The sequence below is a fragment of the Heterocephalus glaber genome, unplaced genomic scaffold (genome assembly GCF_053883595.1).
Source record: "Heterocephalus glaber isolate CG9 unplaced genomic scaffold, H.glaber_assembly_v1.0 deba00001504, whole genome shotgun sequence".
NCBI lineage: Eukaryota > Metazoa > Chordata > Mammalia > Rodentia > Bathyergidae > Heterocephalus > Heterocephalus glaber.
The window spans coordinates 12,592,863-12,619,278 of record NW_028258324.1 but is presented as its reverse complement, the minus strand read 5'-3'; the positions used below and the strand labels follow the sequence as shown (position 1 = coordinate 12,619,278).

The window sequence follows — 26,416 nt, the reverse complement described above, 5'->3', positions numbered from 1 at the left end:
ATATATATTTAGAATTATTTTTTCCTCTTACTGAATAGACTTCTCTATCATTATATAATAACTTTGTCTCTTTGAACTACTTTTGATTTAAAGACTTTTATCTGATATAATTATGGCTAATTCTGCCTTATTTGGGGTTCCATTGCATGAAATATCTTATTTTATCCTTTGACTTTCAGTCTGTACATGTGCTTAACAGTGAAGTGAATTTCTTGTAAGCAACATGTGTGGTCAAAAATATGGTAAATTTTTAAATTTTTAAAAATTTATTGCAGCAAAAGACATTGTTATTAATTCCCCTGAAAATATTTCCACTACCTTTGAACACACTCGTCATATCCTTCTTGACACTTTCTGAAGCAATTCTGGAAGTCCTTTTTTGTGAATGTCATTAGTTGCACTGTTATAGCTGTCTTAATGCTTGAGGCAACTCAAAGTGTTTACCTTTCATGGTCATTTGACTTTGGGGAAGAGCCAGGTCATACAGTGCCTGATTCAGTTAATAAGGTAGATGAGAACACACATCATATTTTTGACAGAAATTGCTGTAAATATTTCAGATTATCATAAAATATGGTGTTTAAAGATTATAGTAAGACACATTTCCATTAATCCTCAGAATACTCAAAATATTCCCCCTTGTTCCAAACACACTTATCCCCATCATTCTTGACGATGAATCTTTCACTGTTTTTTTTTTTTGTTAATTTAACCATTCACCATGTCTTTCGATCACCCTTTATACAAAGGGTATAGTTGTCTCTTCCCCACCCTTTTGGGTACTAGAGGTTGGTCCTAGGACCTCACTCATGCTAGACAAGGACTGTACTACTGAGCTACATCCCCAGTCACCCCCTAACCTTTTATTTTGAGATAGAGTATCTCTGAATTGCCCAGGTTAGGCTCAAATTTTATTTTTTTATTTATTTTTTGGTACCAGGGATCAAACTTGGGTCCTTGCGCTTTCGAGGCAGGCAGCTGAACCACTGAGCTAAATCCCCAGCCCTAGGCACAAATTTTTGATCCTCTCATTCCAGCCTCCCAGCTAACTAGGATTACAAGGTGTGTGTGTCTTGTTTTTATCCATTCACTCTGTATCTGTTAACTGGGGGACAGTCTTACTACAGCCATCTTATAACTTTTTTTTTTAATTGTATTATAGTTTTTCTTCCCCTGTTACAGTCTTCATAGTTAACACTAGTAGTGTGTTTTGATCTCTTACAATGTTGGTTGCTCTAATCTAGGTTTTTTGCTTTGTGATTCCCATAAAACTTAGCAAAAAGCAGCTTTTGATTATAGCAAGCTATTATGGTAGCAACATAACTTGATCATAAAGATAAAAAGAAACAAGGCTGGGGATGCTGTTCAGTGGTAAAGCACTTGTGAGCATGCATGAGGTCCTGGGTTTAATCTCCAGCATCACTGAATATAATAGAGAAAACATATATGCTTTAAAAAAAAAACAAAACATTTCATTCCATTCATCCCATATTTTGAATGTTTGATGTCCCATTTTACATCTTCCTATATTGCCTGTCAGTTAACATAATGCAGTGTTTATTTTTGTTTTATTTTGTTTTGTTTTAATTTGCCCAGGCTGGGCTCAAACTTGTGATCCTCCTACCTCAGCCTCCCAGAATGCTGGCTGGGATTACAGGTGTGTGCCATAATGCCCAGCTTAATTATTTTTTAGTCTTCATCCTAAAGAGATGAATGGTTTACATACTGTGTTTATAATATTTTCTTAACTGTAAGTTTTACACCTTCTAGTGTTTCCTTCTTAATCACTAATATCTCTTATTTTTGGGTTAGAAAAATTCCCATTAGCATTTTTGGAAGGACTATATCTGGTAGAGATATAATCTCAGCTTTTTGTCTGAGTATGTCATCTCTCCTTCACTTTTTTTTTTGGTATTGGGGATCAAACTTGGGACCTCGTGCTTGTGAGGCAGGCACCTGAACCACTGAGCTAAATCTCCAGCCCTCTCCATCACGTATAAAGAATAACTTTGCTGAGTACAGTGTTTTCTGTGGGCAGGTTTATTTTTCCCCTTTAGTACTTTGAAAATTTTATGCTTTTCTTCCCTGGTCTGCAAAGTAAGTTTTCTACTTTGCTGTATTTTCATTTCCTTCATCTAACCCTAGTATCCTACATGCTTGTTCTTTTGATACAGTCCCCAGATTTCTGTAAGGTCTTCTCAGTCCTCTTCATTCTTTTTTGTCTTCCAAGTGTGTATTTTCCAAAAGCATGTCCTTAAACTAATTCTTCTGTTTATTCTGTACTGTGTATGATGGCTTCTATTGGCTTTTTGTTTTCATAGTGTATTTTTCAGCTCAAGGAGTTTTTTAAATGCTTGTGTCTCTGTTTCTTTATGGTCTCAAAGTTCATTGAATTTCTTTTAAAAAGAATTCTTCCGAGAGCATACCATACTGATTACATCTGGTCAGTTTTAGTGCCTAATTTTGACCATTAGGAGAGGCCATGGTTCCCTTGAAGTTCTTGTTAATGAGATGTCATCTACATTATAAAAGAGTAGGTATGTGTTCCAGTCTTCATAATCTGGCCTTTTGTCTGTCCATCCAGAAGTTGTAAGCAGGCTGTTTATTCTCTCTTAGCCTGTACCCACTTCTGTTATTTTAGCAGTAAATCTAGTTACCCTATCTCCAGGTTTGCTGAAAGTCCACTGTTGGTATGTTATATCATTTCAGCATTACAGAGCAATCCAAGTCCAGATTTGGCCCAAATCCAATATGAACCAGGGGAGTAGCTAAAAAGGGTGGGCTTGGACACCCTTTTTGCCTGGGACATGGGGAGGCCCAGAGTCCTCAACTATTATCACCAGTCTGTGGTCACATACTGCAGGATTCTGCATGTTCTGGGCAGATTTACCATGGAGGAACTAGCCCCAGGCCTTTATGCCATACACTTGACCACCAACAGAATGGTGAGCCCACAGTCCACCAAGGCTGATGCTAAGCTGGATTTCACCTGAGTTTCACAGCCACACGTGAACTTCACAGTCTAGGGGAGGGGAAGTATGCCCCTGGCCCACCCTATGGTTGGCAGTGATGCAAGCCAAAACTTGAGACTGTCTCACCAGCATGCAGATTTCCACCTGGCACCAGGGCAAGTCTAGAGGCTCCATCTACCAGCTCTGTCCTGCATATAGTGGACTTACTTTTCTACCTGGATCCAGGGCTCACCTTCATGAGTCCACCACTAATCTCTAAGGCTCCTGTATTAGCTTTTCTGTCCCTCTCCCCACTCTGCTTCCTGGGGTTGAGAGGACAGTGATGATGACAGTCTTATTAGCCACGGGGCTTAAGAAGCTCCAGGGGCTCAGTCAGTGGGGCATGGCCTGAGGACAGCTTTTCTGGGGTTCTGTCTAGCACTTGGTTTCACCATGGCAGGTGAAACTCATACTTTCATAACTAAGGCATGGACTTCTTTCTCCCTCCCCTAAGCTACAGGCATCTGTCCTGATGATAGGAGGAGGAAGGATAAGGGATGATGTGTGGTTATCTCATATTCTGTGTGTGTAGTCTCTCATGTCTGTCTCCCTCTTTCCCTCTCTCTGTTTTTTGGGGTGTTTTGTTTTTTGTTTGTTTTTAATACTGAGGATTGAATCCAAGGAACACTGAGCTACTTTTTATTTTGAGATAGGGTCTAAGTTACCCAGCCTGGGCTTGAACTTGTGATCCTCCTGCCTCAGCCTCCCTAGTAGCTGGGATTATAGGAAATGAGCTGCCACAACTGACTTTGATGCATCTTTTATTTATACTAAACCAGGCACTATGACCTCTCACCTGACTTTCTTAGCTCTCGTGAAGGCACTTGGATGTGTAAATAGCTGTTCAGATTAGTGTGTCTCTGGTGATTCTGAAAGATCTTAGCCACCTTGCTCCCTTGTCTATGAATCTGAAAACTTCAGTATTGACATTTTGAAGCTAAACATTTTCCTCTAAAGATGACTTTGGCTGCATCCTGTAACTGAGTTATATTGCATTTCTGTTTTTATACATCTCTAAGTTTCTTCTCATTTCACTTGTTATTTCTTCTTTAACCAATTGGTTTTTAGGAGTATTTCACTTAATTTTCATATAAGGTCCCCAACTTACAAATAAGTTCTGTTCCAGGAGAACATTCGTAAGTTGGATTCACTTGTAAGTCCAGCAGAGTCTTATACACCTTTGACGCAGTTAGACAATGTAAAGAATAAAAAAACCAAATGCAAGGTCCGTTCATATCTGTGAAAGTTGTGGACTTACTGTTTTTGTAATTTCATTGTGTTGTGGTATTGTATTGTTGACTTGAATCCTTTTAAATTTATCAAGGCTTGTTTTATGGATCAACATATGGTCTATCCTAGGGATACAGAATGTTTCATTTATATTGGAGAAGAACATATATATAGTGCAATGGAAAAATATAGTGAATGTTTAAATTTTTTTACTGTATTATATAGTAAAAGACACATTGCCATGAATCCCCCTCAACATACTCCCCCTTGATTTAAAAACACGCCATCATTCTTGCCACTTTTTGAAGCAGTTCTAGAAGTCCTCTTTCCTGAGTCTTTAGTTGTATGGTTATGACTGTCTTCATGTCCTGAATCAGTTCAAACATTTACTTTGCCATGGACATTTTGACTTTGGGAAGAGCCAGAAGTTGCATGGTGCTAGATCCAGTGAATAAGGTAGGTGAGGACAAATGTTTTTACAAGCCTGCCTTTCCATTGGATGGCACTCAGCAACAGCATTCACTAGATTTTTTTTATCTTATCTTGTAAAGACTCACAAAAGAGAACTTCTAGAACTGCTTCAGAAAGTGGCAAGAATAGTGGGGTAAGTGAAATAAAAGGGAGGGAGACTTAAGGGGATTAATGACAGTATGTCTTTTACTGCAATGTTTTCAGTTTAAACATTCACCATATATTTACCCCTTGTATTCTGTTGCTGGATGGAGTTTTATTCTATGGTTTCTTCAGTTTATAGTTTTGTTTGTACTGTTTTTGTTTGTTTGGGGGTTTTTTGTTCTGTTTTTTTTGTTGTTGTTGTTGTTCTGTTTTTTGAGACAGGGTCTCGCTATGTAGTTCAGGCTGGCCTTGAACTCAACATGTACCCCAACCTTGCCTCGAACTCATGACAGTTCTCCTGCCTCAGCTTCTTGAGTGCTGGAATTACAGGCATACACCACCATGGTTGGCTGTTTGTAGTTTTTTGTTTTGTTTTCTGTTGTTTTATGTGGTTTTTCTGAGACAGGGTCTCACTATGTAATTTAGGTCAGCCTTGAACTCACTCTGTAGTCCAGGCCAGCCTTGAAACTCACAGCTGTCCTCCTGCCTCAGCCTCCTGAGTGCTGAGATTATGGGCATGTGCCACCACACCCAGCTTTGTACTGTTTTACGTCTATTTCCTTGTTAATCTTTTATTTAGTTGTATTATCCATTTTTTTCCTTTTTGAGGGGTGTGTTTGTGTTTGTGTTTTGTTTTGTGGTGCTGAAACTCAATCCCAAAACCTCACAAATGCTACGCACATTCTCTGCCACCAAACTTTTTCCCCATCCCTCTATCCGTTATTGAAAAATGAAGTGAAGTCATCAACCGTTTTTACTGAGTTGCTTATTTGACCCTTCGATTTTGCACTTTTTTAGTTTCCTGTAATTTGGGGCTCTGTTATTAGACATTTTAAATTGTTGTGTCTTCCTGATAGAAGGACTCATGTCATAAAAGATCATATTCTGTCTCCAGTAAATTTTGTCTATTTTTGTCTGATACTAGTGTAACTCCTTTAGCTCTGTTTCGGTTATTGTATGTATAATAATGTCTTATTTTCCTATCCTTTCCTTTTCTGCCTTTGTGCCCTTGAATCTGAAGTGTGTTTCATGTAGACAGCGTATAGTTGGGTCATGTTTGTTCTTGCTGCTGTTAATTCAGGTAACAATTTCTGCTGTTATACTTTTTGTTTTCTATACTTCTTTTGCATTTTTATTGTGGTTTTTTGTTCTTTATTACTGCGTCCTTTCATACTGAGTGGATTTTTTTTCTAATATAATATTTTAATTACTTTAATGATCCTTAATTGTACTGTTTTCTTAGACCTTACAATATACATCTTATCATAATTTACTTCGGATTTATTCTAACTTAACTCTAAGAAGTGTAGAAACTTTACTTCAATATAACTCCATTTTCTTCCTTCCTTTTTTGTGAAATTATTGTTATACATAGTTCATCTATTTATGTTATAAGCCCAATGATATAAGTATTACTTGATACAGTCTTTAGAAGCTGAGAAAATAAAGGAAAGTACATATATGTTTATGGACTTTGTTATATTAACTTTCCGCTATACCATTTCTGGTTCTCTTCATTTCTTCCTGTGAATTTGGATAATCATTTGGTTACTGTAATATAGCTTTTGTCCCACTTACCTCTTTTTGCTTATTATGAGATATGTTATTGGCCCAATAATATACTGTGCTATTGGCCCAATAATACAGTAATACAGTTGCTTTATAAATTAAGAAAATAAAAGGTAAGTAAGCATGCACTTATGTGGTCTTTTATAACTTTCTACATAATTATCTTTACAGGCATTCTTTCTTTTTTCATATACATCCAGATTACCTTCCAGTTTCATATTCTTTCAGCTTAAAGAGCTTCCTTTAATAGTTCTTCTAGGGCAAGTTTGCTAGCAACATATTGCTCAGCTTTTGTATATTTGAGAATGTCTTTATTTTCTGTATAGTTTTGAAATACAGTCATCTTCAGTATACAGTCATTAAGGGATAACAATGCAGCTCAGAGGTAGAGCCCTTCCTTACCTGGTATGCACAAGAACCTAGGTTCTATCCCCTGACAGTAAATAAAATTCCTTGCTTTTACTTTTAGCACTTCCACTGCCTTCTAGCCTCTGTGAAGCTTTCTGACAGCTAATGTGAAGTCAGTCTTAATTTTATTGGGTTTCTTTTGTATATAATTTCAAATTTTTCTCTGTTTGGCTCTCATTGTTTTTCTTGTGATGAATCTGTGGATATCTTTGCATTTGTGTGGAGTTTATTGACCTTGTGGATTTGTAAATTAATGGTTTTTTCTCAAATTTAGGATGTTTTAGTCATTTTCTTTTCTTTTTCTTTTAAATTCCTTTCTCTTCTTTCTTGGTATTCCTACTGTAAATGTCAGGGCAGTTACTGGTGTCTCACATTTCTCTCAGGCTTTGTTCATTTTTCTTCATTCTTTTTTCTGTTTTCAGATTGCATAATCCCTTGATAACATCATCAGCCTTGCTGATTTTTTTTCTAGCTCAGACCTACTGTTGAGCCCCTGTAGTATATTTTTAATTTCTATTATTGTACTTTTCAACTGCAAGATTTCTATTTGACACCTGTGGGTGTAGCTTAGTAGTAGAGCTTAGTATGCACAAATCTCTGAGTTCAGTCCCCAGCACCAAAAATAACACTTACATTTAGTGCTTTTATTTTACTTATATTCTCTATTTGAAAAGCTAGTGTCATCACAATTTCTTCAGTTCTTTAGATATGGCTTTTGTAGATGTTTAGATATAGTAATCACTTTGAAATTTTTGTAGGCCAATTTCCTATTCCTTGATTTTTTTTTTCTTATGTATACATCACATTTCTGTTTGCTAGCATATCATACATTTTTCTTGGTCCAGGGATTTAGCTCAGTGGTTCTGCTGCCTGCCCCGCAAGCGCAAGGACCTGAGTTCGATCTCCCGTACCAAAAAAAAAAAAAAAAAAAAAGTCCCCATACATTTTTCTTGATAACTCGACATTTTAGATAATGTAATATGTATTGTGAAATAATTATTTACCCAGTTTTGATATTAATCCCTTGCCCTTCAAAAGGCTTATTGTTGTTTGCTTGGTCATTTGTTTAGTTACTTGGATGAACAGACTCAGTAAAATATTCTATCATGTGCATCTCTGATAATTGCTGCTCATACCAGTTTCACCTTACTTTTAACATTTGGCTTGACTACCTCAAAATTACCCCTTGACCAGCATAAACCACTTACTGATCAAAGGTTATGTTTAAGCTCCCTTAGATAGATTTAGTATCCATATGGTTGGGTATATGTGTAGCATGAGACCTGCTATCCTAACTTAAGGTATTTATATTTTTGCCCCATATTTTAAGCTAAGGACTAACATTTTTGAGGATCCCCGTCTGGTTATTTCTGAGTGGGCCAGCATTTGGAGCCTATAGACAGGTTTCTTACTTTAAGCATAGCAGTTACTTAAGCAGAGCAATAATAATAAAATGTACCCTTCCATACAAGAATAAATGGAAAATGCCAGGATATCCCAGGAGCCTATTAATCAACATGAAGGACTGTTAATGAACCATTCTTCTAGAGCTGAGATGAAAACAGCATGCCAGAGAACAGTATAAGCACAAGGAAGATGTGGTAGCCTGTACTCAAATGAAACATTTAGAGCTCTTGAAATGAAAGATAATTTGGTATTTGGGAGGTTTTTGTTCCTTTTTCAAAAAATAATAATCTTACATATTTAAGCTAAATAACATGATGTTTTGATATATATTGTAAAACAACATATATCAAAATGATTACTATAGTTAAGCTGATTAACAAATCCAAGAAATGACCAGTCCTGAGAGGGCAGAGTCTTGCAAAGTTGCACAGGGCTAGACTCAAACTTATAATACTCTTGCCTCAATCTCCCTCATTTTCCATGTAGCTAGGATTACAGTCATGTGCCACCACATCCTGCTCACCAGAAAGGATCTGTTTTTGCCTAGTTCTGATAAACTTATGGATTCTTACCTCTGTCATTTTGTTGCTGCTAATATCAGTGAACTTACAAGTACCCTCTTATTTGCCCTCCATTAAGATCCCTGCTGTTTTTAACAAGGCCTTTAGGAAAGAAATTTTCTAGACTCCATTCCAAATTGTCAGTCCTCACAAAACACAGCTACAAGCTTCTTTATAATTTGCTGTTTATGCCACTGAAGAAGAGAAGACAGGGATGGGATGAGATGGGATGGGATGGGATCGGATGGGACGGGACAGGATCCTTCTCCCAGAATAACACCCCTCCTCTTAGAGCAGGAAAAGGCTGGGTAACCTCTTGTTTTCAGCCTCTCCTTACCTCTGGAGCTAAAATTCAAGCATTCAGAGCCCCAGTATTCTCATCTTGATATGCATAGAATGGAGCTCCTACCCTGTGGATTCGGGCTGGATGGGCCTTGTTTTTTGTTTGTTTATTTGTTTTGTTTTGTTTTGTTTTTGAGCTGTTGCTCAAAATAGAGCTTCTGCACCACAGGGCTAATGAGTGATAAGAAAAGTAAATGATGTGCTCTTTCTTTCGAGGTAGCCCTAGACTGAGGGCTGGGGAGGAGAGCCATCTTCCTGGAGCAGAATTTCTAGAGCACAGAGCTACAGTGAGAGGGAACAAGGCAAGAGAACAAGTTGTAGTTTAAATGTGTTGTAACTCTTGTTCTTACCAAGATTTAGTAGATTTTCTTGAATAAATTTTTCTCCATTTAATATATGCCTTTATGACAATTTACAAAGACTTTACATACTGTCTTTTATGATTTTTACCAATAAGATACTTTGCTGTGGAGATGATATGCCATCTTCCTCACTGCACCATTTCAGTTCCTACCCTGATCTGAACACTTTAAAAGAAAACTCAATAATTTTTTTGAGCCAAACTTGATGTTTTTTTCCCATTGGTAGGTACAAAGCAAAGGAAGAAATGTAGGAAAGCACATGCACGCACACACACACTCCATACACACACTTCTGTGGTTTAAAAGTATTCCAGGAATATAGGAAGCAAAACCATAAGTTCTCAATTTTTTTCTTTTTTGGGTACCGAGGATCGAACTTAGGACCTTGCACTTGTGAGGCAGGCACGGTGCCACTGAGCTAAATCCCCAGCCCTCAATCTTGAAGGTAGCCACAGTTACCGTCTTCCTTGAGAGTTCTTCAGAATCTGCAGAAAGACTCAGATTAAGAAAAAATAATTAAGTGATACATGAACTACTTACATGAAACTCACTGCTGTTTCTATTATGTTTCTAGTCATTCATACCTAGAGAAATTCCTTACTGAGCAGATGATGGAAAGGAGGGAAGATGTGTGGCTTCCACTCATCTCCTACAGAAATTCATTAGTCACTGGGGGTGAAGATGATAGAATGTCTGTGAACAGTGGAAGCAGCAGCAGCAAAACTTCCTCAGTAAGAAATAAGAAAGGACGACCTCCACTTCACAAAAAAAGAGTAGAAGGTAAGTCTGCTTTGTCTGCCTTTATATTAAGATAAATAGTTTGCCTGGGATAAGTAAAGTGGCAAATAACCTGTTGAAGCAAGATAGTATTAGGCACATGATTTCCTTGTACATTTGATACACACTGAGATATCCAAGTACAAAGATTAAAATAGACAAAATGAAGAGCCGAGAAAAAAGAATTTGAAGAAGCATTGAGAATAGAGGAAGATAGCACAGAGAAAAAGAGGAAGCAGTTATGAAAGGCCAGAGTTGATCCCCATACCATATGCCTCTGCTACTCTGAAATTTAAAATATATTAAAATTCATCTTAATATATGGCTATTGCTAATTTGAAGGGAACAAATTGAGTACGCCAGAATACCTTTCTAGTTCTATCATTTAGTTGGGTAATTTATTTTTATACCATAAGACGTGATGGTCAAATCTGGTTTAATAACCCTCCTGGGACTGTAAGAAACAGGAAGTTGAACTGTTATGAAAATCTGGTCAATGATAAAAATTGCTGTTAAAACACAGCATTTCTCTTTGACTTACTGAAAGATGCCTCAAAGTAAACATGCTTATTTTCCCAGATAATCTTCTCTTTCTCCATGTTTCTATTAAAACCAAACCAAGAAGCCAGCAGAGACCTGAGTACTGTTCTCCTGATCTTTTTTATAATTTATTCAGATTTCAGCACTGTATCTACTGCCAAAAAAACTAATTTATCAAAGGTTTTCTAAAATACGTGGCAAAATTAATTAGAATTTAAATCTAATGTGTCTTTCATTATTGGGAAGTAAATATTGACTACAAACTCTAAAATCAGAGTTTCAGAAATCAAAGCTGGCTTTCTAATTTATCAGGTATGTGACCTTTAAGCATGTTACTTAACCTAAGCTTCAATGGTTAATCAAATGAAAGAATACCTAGCCTATCAGTATGAATGTTAAATGAGATGGTCCAAATAAAACACATAGTACTTGCTTAGTACTGAGCACGATGTTTAGCACAAAGGTAGCATTCAATAAATGTTAGCTGCTATTATCAGAATGCCATGATCATAGAGTAATGCCTCTTATCTAGTATCAGTCAGATTAGGCAGCATCTGTATTTTAAAGAGAATAAAAGAGTTAACTCTTAATATAAAGTTTAACAATCTTAATAAAAGTTTAAGATTTCAGGTTTAAGACTTAAGTCTTCTTAGTCCAGGGAATGAAAACATAAAATCTTATCTTTGTTGCAGAAGATCCTAGACTTTTCTATAAAGAATTACTCCATTTCTCTTTGAAAATAGTTTCTACAGTATCCTCTATCAGGATGCCCCATGTCTACATGTATTTTTTTTTCTATATGTATTTTTTAAACTTAAAGCTTAGATGGGATATTCATATTGGCCAACATCACTAGATATTTACTATGTGTTTTATTATTATATTACTTAATACTAATACAATTGTATTATGTAATACTTTATAGATGTCATATAAATCGACTTTGTCATATAAATCTCATCCAAATTTTACATAGAAAAAACTAAGGCTTAGAGAATTTAAATAACTGTATATTAAAAATAAATAACCATATATCACTCACTAATGGATGTCAGTATTATCTTTAAGACTACAGACACATTTATAGACCAGAAAACCTAATTTGATAATTGGTAAATTATAGAGAACTTTCTCTGTATGAATTTTAAATTTACAAAATGACTGAAATAGGTTCCTTACGTAGAGCCCTTAGGCAGCAGAGTTTCATCTGTTTGGGATGAAGATGAAGAGTACATTACCAAAAACATTTTCACTGAGGAACTTTAGGCAGTTAGATGGATCCATTTAAGAGGAGTGAGCTTTTCCTGAAGTTACACATTTAAGTCTCTACCAAGCATCTTTCTAAGAACTAGGTTAAGTGCCACAGATTAGGAATTAATAAAAGAGCTCTTAGTGTAGATGGGGAGACAGAGAAGAAAAATGCAATTGGAGTTCAGCATGATAGGCCAGACACAGGAGCCTTTGGGAACATACATGGGGTAACCAAAATTTTAATGAATCAGAAAAGATTTTCTAGACAAGAGGACCTGAAGTAAAGACCTGACAAATGGTTTTAGGTAAGAATCTAAGTGATAGTCTTTTGAGCACAAAATTTAAGTGTAGAAAAGAATAAAAGTTTTGAATTAAATGTCAAATTAAAAGTAATATGAATAGTTGATGATTAAACACATTGTAAGAGATCTAGTAGTAAGTTTCAGATCATTAGAATGGCTTTAACCAGACAATGGGTGGGTATTTTTAGGGACAGAAAAGCCAATCCAGGAGTTACACATGGGTCTGGCAAAACATCAAGAAACAGATGCAGTTCTTGGTGGCATACAAGGAACCTAACATATGTTCATGTCTGAGCTTAATCAGGAGAAAAAAATAATGGGATTCATACTATACTTTGTGATTTAAATTGAGGAAATTGTAAAACTCAACATTATAGTAACTTAGAATTTTTATATGCAGAAATTTGGATGCATTATTTTATCAGGATGTGTTAGATGTGCAAATGATGCCTTAATCTTTATAAATCATCTTTAGGAGGAAGGGGGGGTCCCTGGCCCCTTGAAGGAATTTACATGTGATTACAGTACAGAGATAACATATACATAAGACAAATTACCTGCTATGGTAAGATAGTGTATAATTCCTTAGTAAGCAGAAATTATTTCATTTCCTTTAAAAGTTAGATGAGAATGGTAAGTGGGGGCTGAGTGGGGTGATCAGAGGAGATTTATCTGAAAGACTTAAGGGCGTGAAAGCAATCAAACTCTTATCTACACATGGATAAACTGGCAAAGAGAGTTATTTCTCTGCAGTGTCCAATTCTATGAGGGTTTTTGCTGGTTCCTCTATAAATGCCAACAAGTCTTTTAAGTGTTGCTGCCTGCCTTATGAGGCCTAACAAATAGGACCTTTATTGCTTGAACAAAGGGAAGTTGGAGAGGTCTGTGGCTGACTCCACTCTTTCCTTTCTAAGGTGAATGAATCCTGAGATGGACTTAAGAGACATAATGTTGTGGTGATAGCCAACATTTGATTGTTATATACATTGCCTCACTTAATCTTACAACTCTGTGAGGGCTGGGTATTCATATCTCTTTTATATGTGGGAAAACTGATCTTTGGAAGTTTAATAATGTCATACAAAGAAATGATATCACTAGGATTCAAAGTAGGCAGTATATTTGCAAAGTCATGCTCTTTAAGTCAGTGTTGTAACTACCACCAGAGTTCACTCCATGTGTAGCATTGAGAGACTATAACTGAAATTTTACAGATGAAAGTCTGGATAACACATGGCTAAACAGAACAGACACCATGATTCAGACTCCTGGCCCCCTGCCAGCCCCACAGCTTACTTCCACTGTGCTGCGAGACAATAGCCGGCCCTTGGGAGAACAGATTCAAGAACCTGAGTCTGAACATGGTTCTGAACCAGACTTTTTACACAAGTAAGTACTAAAAGTTCATTTTCTTGGCATAAAACCTGCAATTGTCAAAGAAAGTAAAATTACCCAAGAAAAACTGCGGCTAGGCATGGTGTACGTGCCTGTAATCCCAGCACATGGGAGGCTGGGGCAGGAGGATCATGAGAAAAAAAACAACTTTGTTCATCGCAGCATACTGACAGTGAGATCTTAAAAATGAAGCCACAGGGTAGTTTATATGAAAAGATATATTAAAAGTCCACAAAGTGTTGTGGATATCAAATCCTCAAAGTTCAGGGACTTTTATTGACCTGGTAAAGTGATGGGAGAACCTTTTAGAGACCGGCTGCCCAAACTACAACCCAAAATCCACTTATTTATCACGAAGTGCCAACACTTCAATTAAACTTGAATACTGAAGTTTTAGTTTAGAAAGAACAACTCATACATAACATCTTTTGTCTTAAATGAAAAACACAACATGCATGCTATGAGTTCACCACCACTGATCCAGCGAAACAAGCTTTATCTTTTTAGCCTTGATTTTTTTATCATTCAAGATAGAATGGTAACTTCCTAGGACTTTTGCCTTATGTCCAACATCTTGCATAACATGGGTGGTCTCACCAGTACAGTACAGTACAGAGTGGGTTCTCCTTAATTGAGCAGCCTACCTTCCCTTCACTTCACATTTTTTAGTCCTTTTGGCCACAGTGTCTTCTTTTTCCTGGGTTTATAGCCGTAGCCCTTTTAGCCCAAGCATTATAGGGTCTAATCAAAGTAGTAGCCCCACAGGATATAAAGATGGCTAGAGAGAATTTTATGTGACCAATTTTTATCTGCTAAAAATCACTAAGGTTTACATCCTATAAAATTCCCAAGAGGCATATTTATGCAAGTTCCCATTGTTGGTAAGTATAGAGTACAGGTGAAGATTTGACTCTCTCAGAACTCAGAAACTTATAAGGACTTGTAAGCCTTTCTAAGTATAGTACTGATAAAAGATACGCTATATCCTTTCTTGTTCAACTCTATAGGGCTTTCAGCTGCCAGGCCAATATCATTTCTGTTACTTAGAGATTTATTTTCTAAGATAGGTATATATACCTGTGACTGGTACAACAGCCTAAAACAAGCTAAAGTGCCCTTGTTGGGTAGAGATTTGGGAGTTACCGCTGACAGCTTGGGCATTAACAGCTATCTCTAGCCTGCTTAACGATTTAGGGATCTTTTTGGGTAGCTTACTGCCTTTTTTGCAGAGGTACTGGAATAAATTCAGCTAATATCACCCTTACACAAGGATTAAAGTCAACCAGCCATAATTTTCCTAGCATGGGGCTGATAAGCTAATACATCATCTGCTGCCACAAAATGACTAATACACCACCCTACCCCCCTTAGTCCACAGATGCAGATCTCTTGGTTAGGCCAGCCGAAGTTAGAAGACCTGAATCGGAAGGACAGAACAGGAATGAACTACATGAAAGTGAGAACTGGAGTAAGGCATGCTGTGTAAGTGTTAAATTGAGTATTAGAAGAACATAACTGTATAGATATTTCTGATGTTTAGTCAAGTTAAAATTACAACTCTTGATACGCTATGCAGCACAGAAATAGGGGGCATGAACTTTCAAGGTGTTCAACATTTAAAGCCTAGAGCTTACCATTTGCCAGTTATGTGGCCTACAGCAAGCTCTAAAACACCTGTCTCATGTTGCTCAATTTGTAAAATTAAGATTATAGTTTGAAGCAGAATTTTGGGGGAATTGTCACATAGCTAATTTTTATTTATATATAAATGTTCTGTCATTGCATTTAAGTTATACTACACTTCTGATGAAATCTTCAGTAAGCCAAAGGAATAATCCTTAATTGTAGTTCAGTATCATAATTTGTGTAGTCTATAAATCATAATTATGTTGGTTAGAAGAACTTAATTATGAAAGAGCCAGGACTCCAAGACTCTAAATTAGATGAGTAAATGCCTTTCTGACTATACCTTTCCCTTATCAGTCGGGGTCTAATGGAAGAAGATGCTGAGCCCATCTTTGAAGATGTGATGATGTCATCCCGAAGCCAATTAGAAGATATGAATGAAGAATTTGAAGACACCATGGTTATTGATCTGGTAAGGAAATTCACTATAGTTTTTCTTCTCTTAAAATATGTGAGGGTATTGGGCTCAGATGATGCTCTTGTTCTCAGAAAACTGGGAAGGGAAGGTGAGGTGAGGAATGGTAACATTGATCAGTGGTGGGCATTTGGATGAGCTTGTGTGTTTTTTAAGCCTGCTTTCAAAGCATCATATTTGATACCTTCTTTTCATAGTATTTGGTTCCTTCTTGTAAAAGAGTTAACATCAGATCTTTCAGCATAGTGTGGTGTATCAGGTATCTTGTACTTTACTAAATTGTATTCTTTAACAATATAGTCTGGGACTGGGGATTTAGCTCAGTGGCACTGCGCCTGCCTCGCAAGCGCAAGGTCCTGAGTTTGATCCCCGGTACCAAAAAATAGTCTATATTCCAACATAACAATCAGATGCAGATCCTAGAATGTGTTCATTATAAAAAGACATGCTTGAGATAAGGAAACCTGAGTATCACATATGTGATACTAAATTATTTTTTCAGAATGCGTGGTGGTATGGTTTTTTAGAAGTTTTCATTAGCTATAGATTACATGTTGAAATAGTTATGATTATAGGTGAAATGACATGGGAAAGAAAATATAGTGGGAAAATTCAGTGAAACAAGATCAATCAAATATTGGAGCAAGGTGACTGATATATGGACATTCATCAGACTGTTTCCCAGGATATCAGTTAGCTAGGACTGCCATAACATAGACTGGGTGACTTAAACAGCTAGAAATCCAAGAGGAATTGTTAGCCGTCAGTTTCACTTTGAGTCTCTCTCCTTGGCTTGTAGATAGCTGCCTTTTTCCTTTGTCTTCATATGGACTTTGTCTTTATCTGTGTCTTATGAGAACACCAGTCATGTGATTAGGGCCCATCCATATGACCTCATTTTACCTTAATTACCTCATTTAAAGGCCCTATCTTCAAATATAGTCACATTCTCAGGTTCTAGAAGGAGTTAGGACTTCAACATAAAATGAGGCGGGGCAGTCACGATTCAGCCCAAGTTTAGAATGACATGATCTCCTATTTCTTATAATCTATAACCTTCCTATCCCAGCCCTCTAAAAGCTTTTCATCCACCTCCTTTGGAGATTTCACTGAGGTTTACCATCTAGTATTTGGTCATTTTTATAATTATTTCATGACTTGAAAGATGTTTTTGGGCCCAAACTTACATGGATTTACATGTTCAGTTTATTCATTTTCATTTGAAAGCCCCTTTTTGTCTTTTGATAATTAAAATAAAAAAATAGTTACTTTTTAAAAAACCGACTCTTGATGTTTCTGTATACTGTCAGAAATATTAGCTGTTTATCACAATTTATTATCTTAAAATTATTTTCCCCCACCTAAGACCATTAAGTCATTTCTTTTTGCAGCCTCCATCAAGAAATCGGCGAGAGAGAGCTGAACTGAGGCCAGACTTCTTTGACTCTGCAGCTATCATAGAAGATGATTCAGTAAATATTAAATTATTACTGCTTTTTACTTATGGCTTCTGGGTCTTGTATATTCATGAAATTAATCATGTCTCTTATTTTTCTAGGGATTTGGAATGCCTATGTTCTGAAATCTAAAGAAAATTTACAAATCTGGAACTCTATTATTTAGAGCTAGAGGCCTATATACTGTGATAGCTTCTATGGGGAAAAAACACTTTTGATGTGATCTGATTTGTTTTTTAATCAAATGATTAAGGTCAATCCCTTTTTGCAGTGTGACAGAGAAGAGGAGCATGTAAATTACCCAAGGAAGTGTTGGTGAATGTCACCTCATAAAGACTGATCCAAAAAATCATTTGTGTCCTAATATTGGACTTATCTCAGTACAGATGTGTGTTTTTCTGGAGGGAGGAAGAAATTTTAAATTTTTAAAACAACTGTCAAGATAAAAACACTGTTATACACCTGTTTTATGAAAACTCAACATTGAGTAAAAAAAATATTTTTAACTTTATTTTCCTGTTGTACAATTTAAAAACCGTTTTAACATTTTGCCTTTTTATGTTTTAAAAGCTAACCATTTTTATTAAACCTATGAGTAAGCAGCTTATCCTAATTGCCGAAGAGTGTTTTTGGAGCTCACTGGATTTGGTTGACCTTGTGAACACAGAAACATGAAAGAACAGAACACTGACAAGCTAAGATGAAATTTTGACATCGTGCATCTCTGCCAAAAACCACACACCCTCTGTGAATATGGATATGAATTCCCAGATTTTATATACTCTTGAATAAAAAGGTTTATTTTTATTTATAAGTGGGCATAAAATAAGAAATGTCCATGCAGCCATTTTTCCAACAGATGCTGTACACCATTCATTTTATATAGAATAGGGAGATTCAAATACAGTGCATTTTCTATTGGTATTTGTTCTGTGCATTTTTAGCAACTTCTACCAGCAAATAAAGTATTCTCAGTAAAATAAAACTGGTTCTCAAGTTATCAGTTCGCTGTTTTTACCACTTATATTTCATGCCCTGCCAAATTCAGGCTACACAGATTTCCATTTTCTTACAAAGATAATCATGAGGAAATCCTCTAACATTCAAAAGTAATTTAAGTGTAACATAACTGTGTCTACTTCCCATGCACTTAATGCCCTTATTCGCTAATTTTGTGAATTAAGTTTGCCAATTATAGAAGTATGTGCCGCATATAAGTCTGTGCTTTAGAGGATGAAGTTCCTAAGCTTACCTTGAAATACAGCTTACATTTCAGTGTTAAATGTGCATAGAAGAATAATTCTTTGGGGGTAAGAAATTATGAATCTTCAGGAACAGTCTTCAATGGTTTAGAGATACAGTCTGCTTAGGTTTTTTTTTTTTTTTTTAAGACTTGCTGCTATTGTTATAAAAGCCCATATAGTTTCTTCCTAATTTTTAATGTTAAGTCTCAGAATTTCCAAACCAATCCATGCACAGCTGTTTCTGAGCTGGTGTTTTAAGTAGCTGCAAGAAAATCATGAGCTTTCCCTTTTTACCAAAAAAATGAAAGACATTTTTAAAAAATTCTGTGCACCCCATAATTCTGTGTGGGAAAGCAAAATGGGTTTTATTCTTCCTTTTAGTAAACAGACACAAAACAGATTTTTCTCACAATTTGTACAGTTTGGAAAAAAATCTTGGTCACCAAAAATGTTTTAACTGCTAATTCAGCAATTCTTGGGCTCTAAGGAGGGGTGGGCTTTGCTGGAAGTAAAGAGGCAGGAATGACTGGACAGTCCACCCCAGCCCTGCCTGCAGTTCTGGCCGGGGAGCAAGCCTTGGAGGGGCCTGGCACATGCCTGGTTCTTTGTTTGACAGTCTCTTGTGGAAAACAGATGCTGACTTAGAATTACAGACTACTAAGCAGTCTACTCCAATGGGTTTCCAGTTCAGTTTGAAGTCAATCAAATTTTTGTATTTTCAGTGTCTCCTTGATTGGTTTTGCTAGTAATTCTGTAAATTGTACATTTGCAATATGAGGTTTTTTTTCCTTTTGTACAATTTGAAACTGATGCTTCACTTTTCCTTTAATAAACTATTCAAAATCAGGCCTGTGGTAGTCATCCTATTGTTCCTACTAAGTAAAGTTTTAAGTATACTATTTGCTGTCCTGCTGGCTCTTCAGAGAGTTTACTGTTTTAATTTGTTAAATGATGGTAAGTTTACCATAATAGGTGTTTTTGTTTTAAGAAAAAATTTAGGATTATCTCATAAAATTTTCTTTCATTCCTTGGATTTCCTTAGAGCAAAACAGTAGGCCAAGTTGGGTTTTTTTTGTACCAGGGATCGAACTTGGGTCCTTGCACTTGCGAGGCAGGTGGCAGAACCACGGAGCTAAATCCCCTGGCCCTAGGCCAAGTTGTTTGTCGTTTACGAGGGAGTCTCCTACAGGGAAAGTTTTAAAAAGTAGCATTCAGGAACATCCACTGCCCGTTTGGCTACCTAAGCTCATGCAGCTGTGTTGAGCAGTGGCCCTGTGAAGACTGCCCAGATTGTATATAATCTCAGTGCTGCAGAATTCTGCACCAATGATTTACCGCTGGTGTCAAACCTTTACACACTTTATGGCCTGATTCTGGTCTTTTGGGCTGAGCTCATTAAACAGCATAAAATCCATATGCAGTAAAGACAGGAATATAAGAAATAAAATCAGCAGGTGAGCCCAAAGAGAGATGCTGATAAGGACAGATCTATGGCAGCTCAACTTGAAGGCTACAAGCTTGAGAGTAAACAGGGCTTTACCTATGTATGACTTTGCTTTGGGATAGACAGGCTTCTAGATCTCTAAAACTGTCTACTCATTGGCCCTGCTCACAGGTAAAAGAGTCCATCAACCAGGGAAAACCAGGAATGATGTCTTTAGCAAAATATATTTGGTGTCTGCTGAGACTTTTCCTGCCTGATCATGCTCAGTGTTCTGTCCCTGCTCTGAAAGTGCCTTGTTTTGGGAGGACCTTTATCAGGTACCACCTGGTGGGGGAGGGCAGTACATGCTGAGCTAAATATGTAACCTTTTTTTTTTTTTTTTTTTTTTTTTTTAAATAAGATACCATCTTCCTAAGTTACTTAGGCTGTTCTTAAACTTGTGATACACCTGCCCCAGCCTCCTCAATATTGGGATTAATATTTCAAAATAAAATTTTTAAAAAGGGTTAGTGGTATAGCTTAGGCATTCCTGGGTTCAGTCCCCAGTTCCACAATAATACTCCCCCATCCCTTTTGAGACAGGGTCTTGCTATGTCAATAAATTGCTCAGGCTAGGCTCAAAATTGCAATCCTTCTGTCTCAGCCTCCCAGAGTGCTGGGATTACAGGCATGTGCTACTATGCCCACCCTAAGAATAACACATTTTAAAGAATCCATGGCTCTAAACTGATGCAAAGGAAAAAGAGTTCATTGCTTAAACTTCTGATAAATGTTGATATAAGATTAGAAACAACATTTTACAATCACAATGATTGAGGCAAGAAGAATAAACTACTGAGTGAAAGTTTGTTGACAAATAACTAAAGGATGCTCCACAAATTAGTTATTAGTTACAAAGTTAAAATGGCAAGCTTAGTAGAAAATCTTTTGCACCCACACAATCAACATTAACTATTAATGAAACTGCTTTTTTATTTTTTACTTTATTTTATTTTTTTGGTACCAGGGATTGAACTGGGGTCCTCGCACTTGTGCAGCAGGCAGCGAAACCACTGAGCTAAGTCCCCAGCACTGAAACTGCTTTTTGATGTGACCCTGATGGGCCACATTTATGGTTTACTTTTATCTAAATATACAGAAGCAAATCATGAAAACCCAAATTGAGGTACTTCTACAAAATGGCAAGAAAGCATCTCTCAAAAATGCCAATATCATAAAAAATAAACTTATAGAGGACAATAGACTTTGTTCTTAAAAAACTAAAGTACAGTATTATGCAAGTTTTTCTCATCAGTTTTTATATATACATATATATTTAATATATTTATGAAAAGAAGCAAATACAAAAATGTTAACTGAAGAATATAGGTAAATGCTATTAATATAACTTGCAACATTTCTATAGGCTTGAAATTTTCACAAAGTTTTAAAATGTGAGTATATTTCTGGAAATAAGTCGATATGGCAAACTACACACCTTCACATCTGCTCTGCTAAACAAGCACAATCACAAATACCTCATTAACCTTCAGTGATTCACATGGGAATTAAGAGGATATGTTACTGCTATCTTCACAGTAAGACAGCTGAAGCCTAAGAAATAAACTGCCTTAAAAATACATCTCACTTAGGTATAAAAAATTATTCTTAAAGGAAAACAATATACCAAAGCATTGTATAGTTCTCTTTTGGTGGCGGGGCCTGGCACATGCTAAACAAGTGATCCACCACTGAGCCTAATTTTCATTACTATAACAAAATACCTATGGCAAACTTAACTTCAAAAAGAAAAGAGGCTTATTTAGCTCACAGTTCCAGAGACTGAAGGACGTGGTGATAACATCAGCTTGGTTCTGATGAGGATCCCTCTGGCTGCATCACATGGCAGAAGCACATTTGTGAGGAGAGATCACATTGCCAGAGGAAGTGAGAGAGCACGGTCTCCCAACTGACCTGAAGAGTTCCACTATATCCCACCTTATGTAGGTCCCACATCCCACTTCACACCAAGCTCCCAACACATGCACCTTTAGAGGATACAAACCACATCCGAATCACAGGTGCCAAAAAATGGTCAGCCCTGGGTGATGATATATTGTTTCCTTTCTAATGTTCTTGGTTTGTCACATTTCCACCATAAAAAATGAAAATTTATACTCAATACCAATTAAGATTTTTAATAAAGCAAATAATTTTATAAGGCACAAAAGAGATTCTCCTAGAATTGAATAAACTTTTAGCTATTCCAAGCTATTACTGGTATTTAGATTCCCAGATTGTCATGATTGCAAAGGCAGGGATGGGCTCTTGGTTCAGCTCTTGTTTTGTTTTGTTTTCCCCCCTTTGGTTTGTTTACAACGGAATATTCGCATGTTTCCTCCAAGGACGCTGTACCTTCTTGCTGGCCAAGACATCCAAGTCACAGCAGATTCGGGCACGTGTAGAAGAAGGCTGTATGATGTCATCCACAAACCCTGGTGAAGCACAGAAGAGGAGATGACCACATGCCCAGACAGTGCCCCTAAGCCCACCTGTGTTTATACCAACCACCATCCCTGGGCCCCAGTGCCCAGTGATACAGAGGCACCTGGCGCTGCTAACTCCCTTGTCCCAGGAGTCTGCCAGTTCCCCTGGCAGGCCCACAAACTTCTGCCTAGGGAGCACTTGGCAAGAAAAGGAAAATGTCATCCTCTTCCCTACCCAGCTTGCTCCAGGGCCTCCACCCTGCCAAGATAAATTCAACCAAAAATAAAATTTAAAAAATACATCTAGTTTCAGGCTGGGGATGTAGCTCAGTGGTGCAGCACTTTCCTGGTAAGAGTGAGGCCCTGAGTTTGATTCCCAGTACCAAAAAAAAATTAATTTTTTTAAGATGACTCCAACAGTTTTCCCATCCCTGTACACAAGTCGTGTAATGTGTCTGCCACTTTTCTCTCGTGTAGAGAGATTCTATTCTCTCTGGTCTTGTGAGTTGCTTTGGTCAATAAAGTGGCAAATATGACACTGCAACTTCTAAACCTAGGCTTCAAGGGATCCCGCAGGTTCCATTCACCCTTTTTGCTGCCCTAGATGAGACATAAACAAGCCTCGACTGGCATTCTAAAATTGGGAGACCTTTAGGTGAAAGCCTGCCAAGCTAAGCCCAACCAAATTGCTAACCCTCAGAACCACAAGCAGAAATTGGTTATTTTAAGCCACTAAGTTTGGGATGGAGAGCATTGTGTAAAAATATTGCTACATAAAAGGAACACCCCTAGCGATGTAATCCCTTCAGCAGTACTGTTTTGATCCTGGTTACCAAACCTGCCTGGGCAGCTCTGCTGTTCATAAATAATCATGGCCAGGGAACAGCCCTAACCTTGCCCAGTCTACAGAGTGGACAACAAAGGTAAAAGGCAATTATGTGAAATATTTTGGAAAGAATGAGCCCAAATAAAACCACCCTCCCCACCAGGTCCCACCTCTCACTGCTGCAGGAAAAGGGTTGGCGAACTTCTCAACATACTCTGCCTGGGCAGCGTCCACATCCTCATGCCCTTTGAAGATGATCTCCACAGCACCCTGTTACAAGGACATAACAAGCTTCACTGGAGTCCTAACCAGGACAGACCTATCAACTCCTTATCACTGTGTGTGGTTGTGAACTTCTTGGCAAGCCAAAGAGTGCAGGAAGGAAGTGACAGCTCCAAAAGGAAAAACAGAGGGACAGGTACCACCTGGGAGCAGCCATCATGACTCCAGGGTCTGCAAGATGGGATGCCTGCCAGTAGCCCCAATTCCATCCCACTGTGATAGTTAATTGATTGTGTCAACTTGAGTAAAAAACACCCAACTAAATAGTTCTGTGTGTGGCTACAGGGATTTACTGAAGACAGAGGACCCACCCTGGGTGTGAGTGACAGCAACTAATAGGCTTGCTGCCTGAATGGAATAAAAGAGAAAGGAAGGAAGGCTCGCTTCTGTTTCTTTGAAGGAACTCCAGTCTTAACCTTCACTTTGGATGTCATCTCCTGGCTTCCTGTGCAGAGTCCCGACTCTTCAGCCCCCAGCACAGACCGTTCAGCCTCATGATACAAACTCACACAGGACAGTACAGTGAGCTCCAGGCCTTCGACTGGATCCTTTGCATCTCTAGCACATGGACAGCCCTTTTGCACTTTTCCATACCTGACTCTCAGGCAGCCACTGTAAGCCAATCTTGTAAATTCTCATATACAGTGGTATCTCAGTTCACAAACTTAATTCAATTTACAGTTCTGAAAAGATGGCCATGTTCGTGTTCATGTGGGAAAGATGGCCACAGTCATGTTCATCATCTGATACAGAGTTTGCAAACAAAAACAAAATTTTGCCAAACACTACTGTTTACAAACCACACTGTTTGCAAACAAAAATGTTAATGAACTGAGGTACCACTTTATTCATGTATCTTGCATTAAATCTGTTTCTCTAGTAAGCACTGACTGATACACTCACCTTCTCCATCTGCACTCCTTGTCCTTTGAGGCAAAGATGTTTGGCCGATTATCTGCTATTAATTCTTATCATCCCCTCCATCAAAAGGAATTAACAATATGGTTTTCCCTTTTTATTATCCTGAGCTCTGAATATACAATTAGGTGGCCAGAGGAGCACAGATTTAACTACAAGGATTGACCTTCAAGTCAAAACACCTGTAAATCAGTTCTAGGGACCCTAGGAGTTACCTGGTTCAACCTCAATAGCTCTTTTGAACCAGAGAAGGAGAGGAGAATAGGTCAAAAACCAGGAAGTACCTTGCCTATAGTCAGAATTCAGTTTCTTATGGGCTCCAGGGCCTTCAATGGAGCTGAGGTAGGACTGGGGAGAATGTTCAATCTCTCCTGGGTTTTAGTCCAGCTGATTCAACCCTCTCCCCTTGCTACTTACAATCTCAAAACCCACTCTGGGGCCCTCGCCATTCTATTCCTTCCACCTGATTCCCCTGCCATGAAGACCCCAGTACATGCCTGCAGTAAGAGGATGACAAGAGGCAATGCTGGATTTGGGCCCCCACAGGGAAGACATGCCAAGATCTAGGCCCCACTTCCCACCCTTGGCCCTCACTTCTTACCAATATTTACCAGCTATGCTTTGAACTCGCACTGGGAAAAGAAAGTCCCTGAATTGAGGAAAGAGGAAAGCTAGAGATCCTCACCTTTGCTCCCATGACTGCAATTTCTGCTGTGGGCCAGGCATAGTTGGTGTCACCAAGAAGGTGCTTAGAGCTCATGACATCATAGGCACCTCCATAGGCCTAGAACAGATCCAAAAGCTGGATGTCAGAGCCTGAGACAACCAGATCATAGCCCTGAAAAGCCCCACAAAGCTGATGAAACAGAGGCAAAGAACAACAGTCCCCTCCTGGGCTCCTAAAGGCTGAGATTTATAAGGCCATTCACATTTGATGTTCCATGTCCTTCTTGGCATTTCCTCTCTGCTCTTTCAGCTCTCTGAAAATCCACAGATATCTCTCCAGGGCTGGAAATGCTGGCCTCTACAGGGATGTGCAAGGAGTACTCCTCCTTGAGCCCTGGTGACACTCAGCCACGCCTCCACTACGGCCATGCTTCTTGGGGGGTAGGGTGGGGTTTGAGGTCACAGCCTCCAACATAAGGGCCTCACCTTCCTGGTGATGATTGTGACTTTGGGCACAGTTGCCTCGGCAAATGCATAGAGAAGCTTGGCGCCATGCCGGATGATGCCCCCATATTCCTGTGCTGTGCCTGGGTCATGAGGAAGAATTAGTAAATACTCACAAACATCCTCCTAAGTTTGCCTGCCACTCACAGCTTTGAAGTCTTCTTGCACCTCCAAAGAGGGTGAATTCTAGGGCCAGGGATTTAGCTCAGTGCTTCCGCTGCCTGCCTCGGAAGCGCAAGATCCCGAGTTCGATCCCCAGTACCAAAAAAACAAAAACAAAAAAACAGCAAAGAGGGCAAATCCTCACACAGCTCTGTCTTCTGGACACCCAGAATATAGAGAAGTCACAAATCCTTATGGAATTGTGCAAGAAAATCTCCAAATAAACTTGGTGCCTTACTGGGCAAAAAGAATGGTCCCATCTCTGCTATGACTTACCAGGCAGAAAGCCAGGGACATCAACAAAAGTGATGAGTGGAATATTGAATGCATCACAGAATCTGACAAATCGAGCCCCCTTCACAGATGAATTAATATCCAAGCATCCTGGAAAGAGAGATTGTCCATGCTAAGCATCTGGGTAATTCCCAGTTCTACTCACAATGAGAATATATTGTCATCAACCATTCAGAACTAGTTCTATTAAGGCCCCACAATCTCCTCAAATGGTAAATGAGAAACTCTCATGCTCCAATAAAACAAGGAAGATGGAGAACAAACCTGGCACTGGCCAAAGAGAG

At 38.1% G+C, this 26,416-nt stretch overlaps 2 protein-coding genes across 13 annotated transcripts in view; one reads left to right on the top strand and one right to left on the bottom strand.

Annotated features, from left to right (window-relative positions):
* The window catches only part of Stag1 (STAG1 cohesin complex component), a 377,958-nt gene extending 357,547 nt beyond the window's left edge, over positions 1-20,411 (top strand). For all 4 annotated transcript variants that reach the window (XM_021246771.2, XM_087186950.1, XM_013070789.3 and 1 more), the window contains 6 exons: positions 10,079-10,284; positions 13,589-13,763; positions 15,141-15,251; positions 15,753-15,867; positions 17,262-17,342; positions 17,429-20,411. In XM_021246771.2, coding sequence (XP_021102430.1) covers positions 10,079-10,284; positions 13,589-13,763; positions 15,141-15,251; positions 15,753-15,867; positions 17,262-17,342; positions 17,429-17,452 — 712 coding nt within the window. In that variant the 3' untranslated portion in view covers positions 17,453-20,411. The remainder of the gene's footprint in view (positions 1-10,078; positions 10,285-13,588; positions 13,764-15,140; positions 15,252-15,752; positions 15,868-17,261; positions 17,343-17,428) is intronic.
* Positions 1-26,416, bottom strand: part of Pccb (propionyl-CoA carboxylase subunit beta) — a 148,808-nt gene that overhangs the window by 31,832 nt on the left and 90,560 nt on the right. For 7 of the 9 annotated variants that reach the window (XR_015441126.1, XM_004834286.4, XM_021247194.2 and 4 more), the window contains 5 exons: positions 26,115-26,222; positions 25,659-25,759; positions 25,192-25,290; positions 23,477-23,576; positions 22,410-22,489 (listed from right to left, as the gene is read on the bottom strand). Coding sequence is in view for 8 of the 9 variants with exons in the window: in XM_004834286.4 (XP_004834343.1) it covers positions 22,410-22,489; positions 23,477-23,576; positions 25,192-25,290; positions 25,659-25,759; positions 26,115-26,222 (488 nt within the window). In the remaining variant the exon portion in view is untranslated. Of the gene's footprint in view, positions 1-22,176; positions 22,490-23,476; positions 23,577-25,191; positions 25,291-25,658; positions 25,760-26,114; positions 26,223-26,416 lie in introns of those variants that run through there. The other 2 variants (XM_087186951.1, XM_004834285.4) reach the window with 1 other exon arrangement.